General features: G+C 59.0%; 1 protein-coding gene across 1 annotated transcript; it reads right to left on the bottom strand.

Annotated features, from left to right (window-relative positions):
* Positions 1–555: 555 nt before the first annotated feature.
* Positions 556–4,966, bottom strand: PDX1 (pancreatic and duodenal homeobox 1). Its single transcript, XM_051628641.1, has 2 exons — positions 4,570–4,966; positions 556–1,504 (listed from the first exon to the last, which is right to left on the bottom strand). Exons 1-2 carry the CDS (start codon positions 4,964–4,966, stop codon positions 1,116–1,118), a joined length of 786 nt encoding a protein of 261 aa, XP_051484601.1. The 3' UTR covers positions 556–1,115.
* Positions 4,967–5,234: the final 268 nt, after the last annotated feature.

Below are 5,234 nucleotides of genomic sequence, written 5' to 3'. Positions count from 1 at the left end.
AGAGAGCCACACTGGGCCGGGACCTTGTGCTACAGGGGCGGGTGTCTCTCCGAGGCAGAGTCCAAGCTTCTGGGAGAGGAGGAAGAAAGCCAGAAGCTTTTCCCCAAAGGAAACTGTCCTTGTGAGCAGCCCTATCCGCCCCGACACGTCCCGCTCTCGGCTCGCAGGCTGATCTGCCTTTGCCCCCTTTCGGAGATCACCCGCGGATTTTGTGCTGGATCCCCCGGCTTTCACGCACGCCTCGGCGAGCACAGTCCTGCGCCCCGCGGAGCCCCCGCCGCCCGCCGACGGCCGCCGCGTCTCCCGCAGCCACTGGAGGAGCCGGGAGGAGCGTCTGCCTACCTGTGCCAGTCATTGGGAGCCGGTCATCGCGGGAGACAAATCCTGTCCACGGGACTCTCGGGCTTTTTTTTTTTTTCTTTCATATTATTCTTCCCCCCTCCCACCCACCCTCTGGTTTTTTTTTTTTCTTTCATTTTATTTTTCCCTTTTTATTTTTCTTCCCCCCCCCCCCCCGCAAAAGCGAAATAAAACGAAACAAACGAGGTTCCACTTTCCAAATAAGTGAGTAATAGTCCTGGGGGAGTCTTCCCTAAAGCCGATGCCCCGGAGCCTCTGGAAGGGACGGGATCTGTGGGGTGCCGGCCCCGGGAAGGTCTGGGGTGCTGGGCTTGTGCAGCGCCGGGCACTGCGGGCCCCGACCGGGAAGCCGTCCGCGGCAAGGCCGCCTGCTCCCGCGTCTCCTACGGTTTCCAGGCCGCTCTTTGCACCCTGGCTAACACCGATGGTGTCACCGGCGGCCGCTCGAGATGGCATTCCCGGGGGGAAAGTAGCCCGGAGGGCTCGCTGCGGCGCGGGCTGCCCAGGCGAAGCAGCGCCTGCCTCGCCAGCACCCCGGCAGCTCGCTGCGGCTTCCTCCGGCCCCACGGTGCGCAGCGAGCCTCGCTTTGCTGTAGCTGAACACCTTTCACATAATTTTTGCAGGACGGTAATTTTAGAGTCCTTCTCGAGTCTTCCCGGGGGAAAGCAGGAGAGGATGGACCACGGCACGGCAGCAGGCAGCCGGCGCCAGCCTCTCCCCGGCTCCTTCCCCCCCGGCCTGGGTTCCTGGAGGCTCACCGGGAGTCCTGCTGTCTTCTGGGGGCTAGACTGGGGGTGAGCAGGTCTCTGGAGGCCCCCGAGGGCAGGTTCCCCGGGGTGCACGGCTGGAGATCCTCCTTGGCCTGCAGCTCCCCCGAGGATACCACACAGTCTTGCTCGGGGTCATTGCTGTTGCCGGCCCCTCTTTTTTTGTCCTCTTCTTTCTTCCACTTCATGCGCCGGTTCTGGAACCAGATCTTGATGTGCCTCTCGGTCAAGTTCAACATGACAGCCAGCTCCACCCGCCGCGGCCTGGAGATGTACTTGTTGAAGAGAAACTCCTTCTCCAGCTCCAGCAGCTGAGCCCGGGTGTACGCTGTCCTCGTCCGCTTGTTCTCCTCCTGTTCCACCACGTAGGACCCCCCTAGAAAGAAGGGACAATAAAACTCGGCCCGCTCGGCCGCCCCCTCGGGCTGCGGGGACTCACATTCCCGCACCCCTGCTCGGCCCGGGGGACACGCGGGTGAGGGCAGGGCCTCAGGGAGCCCCCCCGGCAGGGCACAGCGAAGCAGTGCTGGTGGCGGCTGTCAGGACTGCTGCTATTTTATTTTATAACATTTTTACTATTTTTTATAATTAATTGCTCGAGGTTTTCAAGGAAATCCAGTCCCTCAAGCAAGCAGAAACGCTCAAGCACCACTGTTTGTATGTTGCAGAAAGCTCCGAAGCATCCAGGGCCTGGTAAGTGCTAAGATTAGGAAAGAAGGGAAGAAAGAAAAAAAAAAAAAAAGAAAAAAAATATGGAAGAAATAGGAAAAGAAAAAGAACCCCCCAAAAAAACCCCTCAAACCACAACGAAAAAATACCTGAAACGAAAAAACCCAAAACCCCAATGTAATAACAACAAAAAAGGTTTTCTTGTGTGATACACACGCATAAACAACCGAATAAAATATCATTATGGAAAAACCGAAAGTATCTCACCACCCGGCGGAAGACCCGGAGGAGCGGTGGCACCGGGTCCCGGGAGCGTGGCTTTCCCCGGCGGGGCCTCCGTCCTTTGCACAGGCCGCAAAAACATGGGGAGAATTTTCGCGGAACAGGAGGTTGAGGGCCATGTGGAGTATCCCAGGATATCGCCACTGAGCAGCCCTGCGACTGCTTCCCCAGGCTTCGGCCCTTCCTCGCCCCCGGGGCCCCCGCGGGCTGCAACGGAGCCGAGGCCAGGAGCGGGACTAGGGCCGGGAGCGGGACCGCAGCCCCTCCTTTTCTCCAGGTTGGTGAAACCGTGGATTCCTCTTTCTCGGAAACATGGCGAGATCGCCATTCCCAGCGTGGCCGCCGCCGTGATGAGTGGGCGCCGAGGGGCGGGTGGCACCGGCGGCGGCAGCGAGAGGGGCCGGGGATGAGCACAGAACCCCACGGCCACTGCTGCCCGGCCGGGTACCCTTTTGGTGACGGTATCACGGCTAGGTCACAGTGGCTTAGACAGGCAGATGGAAACGGCCATTTCAGCAGAGAGATAAGCGGGCTCTCCCGCCTCTCATCTTCCTATTCCGGTGATTTCATATGTATGATGTTCATAAATATAAAACCATGCATATAAACTTCTGTGCGCGCATATATATATATACATATATAAATAAAAATATGTAGTAAATACATGTATATACATTAAAATGTTTATAAATACAACCCCATGCATATACACCTAGGTATATATATAAAATATATATTAAGATGCATGTATATGCATAAAAACGCTTATAAATCTAAAGTCGTAAATACTGGTATGGGTGTACGGATCTGAAAAAAAACATTTTGTAATGGTAAAGTAACCCCGTGCTGCCGGGAGGTGGGATGCGGTGGGTCTGTGGGTCCCGACCCTAGGGCTCACGGGAGCCACTTCCCGCCATGCCCTGCCCGAGGAACGGGGCGAGCCCCGGGGCCCGGTCGGCAGCCCCCATGGAGCCCGGAGCCAGGCAGGGCGAGGGACACCGGGCCGGGCTCGGCCGCAGCCTCTCTGGGCACTTCTCCACGCAAAGCTCCTTAGAATCCCTGGACACCTGAATCCCAAGGGTGTCCATTAAAATGAAATAATAAAAAATTACAGCCTTAGGCTATACAGTTAGCAATATGTACCGTGCAAACAGAGCGGGGTTTGGCAACCAGCGCTGTGCAGGCGCCCGGGCCGCGCCGTCCGGGCGTGCACCGCGCACCCGCCGCGGGAACAGCCCGTCCTGCCTGTGCCCCCACACACCTCCCTGCACGGCACAGCCCTCCCGGGGGAGCTGGAGACAGCAGGGAATAACTTTCGGCTTTTAGGGAAAGTTTCGTTTTGGTGCTGGTTTTGTCATTCCTCAGGTACAGGAGACAGAGGGGAAAAAAGTGTAGTTTCAGAGTTGGGTTTTATCTGTTTTGATTTTTTTTTTCTCCACATTTATTCAAAACCAGGAAAACTGTGTGATTTTCTCCCCACAGCAGTAGCTCTGCCGCTGAGTCCGCGGCGTGGGGCTAACGCTTCTCTCCCCTGCCCGGTGGATGCACCTCCGTGGGGACTGGGGACCCTCCTCGGCTTGCCCCATGCAATTCCCAAACGATTTCACTGTGATTTTAATACCCCGGTCCTTTTTTCAACTGTCTATTTGAACAAAGCCATTAATATAATATTTGCCCTATAGGCGTGACAAAGGCGCAGGACACGATAACATTGTGCGCGCAGAGACAGAAATATTGTTGGGCAGCGGAACTTTCTGCCTAGATAGAGTTTTCTTCCCCTCGCTGGCAGCTCTGTTTCGTTTGTGCATTGTTTCCCCTGCCCTGGGTTTTCAATTGGAAAGGCGCAATTGACGTTAAAAGTCACCTGGAAGCAGGAGTGCTAGGATAGAGGGCCCTGGAGGGGAGATGGTCTCTACCGCCTGGAGCACCCGGGGGACAGTGGAGAGGGGCTTCGGGGGCTGCTCCGCGGCCTCACGGTCCCGCAGGGCCGCGGGCAGCCGGGCTGTGCCCTGCCCTTGCAGCCCTGCCAGCCGCTCCCTCGCCTGCTCCACCCCGCGCTGTCTCCGCGCCCCCAGCCTCGCCCTGCTCGGCCCTGGCCCCGGCTCGGAACCCACCGCGCCGGCGGAGCGGCCGCACTGCCAGGACCCCCTCGACGGAGCGGCAGCGCCCGGGATTCGTTTGCAAGTCGCCCCGATTTGAAAAAAATTAGTTAACTGGTGAAAAATAATTCGTTAATAATTGCTAAGGGCTTGGTAGCACTGGGGAGCCGAGGGCCGGCTCTCATTCCGGCGTTCAACTGGGATGTAGCAGCCACACAGCAGTGGGTTTTGGGGGCTGGCAGGGGACAAGGATGGTCCCTGGAAACTAACTTTCGGGACCCTTCCACGCTACATCCTAGCGGTGGGGGAGGACTGATGCAGGGGAGGGTTCCCGCCAGCCGAGAGTGAGAGAATTGGCGAGGCAGCGGCAGAGGGAGGCGGAGAGGCTTACCGGTCCACTGTCCCTTCCAGGCGTGCGATTTGGTGGACTTCATCCAGGCGAAAGGCACCTGCACTCGGGGCTCCTCTATCCCCCCCGTGTCCGTCCCGTCTGCGAAAGGCAGGGCGTCCTGGTGGGGAGGAGGAAGATGAGGGTGATGGTGGTGATGGTGATGAAGGTGGGAGACCCCGGCATCCTCTGTGATGGGGGGCACCTCATAAGGTGAAATATCTGGCGGGCTGCCTTGCTCGAGGGCCCCCAGGGCGCTGGGGTAAGGAGTCTGCTGCTGCCTGCCCACGTACAGGCAGGCGGGGGGGCTGGGGTTGTAATCCTGCGCCTGGGCTCTCTGAAACGCACACGACTCCTTGTAGAGCTGCGCCGAGGCGTAATACTGCTCCTCGGTGTTCATGGCGAGCGGGGCCGGCAGGGTGGGGGGTCTCGCAGCTTAGGGACACATAGGGCTGCTCCCGCTCCCGGCGACCGGGATGTCTCTTTGACAGCTCGCCGCCCCGTCGGGCCCCGTCGCCCTGCCCGGCTCCCGCTGCCTCCCCATAGGCGCCGCTCCCCCCACGTGAGCCCTCCCGCAGCCCTCCGGGGCGGGGCGCGACCCATAAGAGGCCACCCGGGGTGGCCCCGGCTCGCAACCCCTCTCCCCTTAGCCGGGCAGGACCCAGGGA

Source organism: Apus apus, chromosome 1 (assembly GCF_020740795.1).
Source record: "Apus apus isolate bApuApu2 chromosome 1, bApuApu2.pri.cur, whole genome shotgun sequence".
Taxonomy (NCBI): Eukaryota; Metazoa; Chordata; class Aves; order Apodiformes; family Apodidae; genus Apus; species Apus apus.
This window is presented reverse-complemented; position numbering and strand designations above follow the sequence as displayed.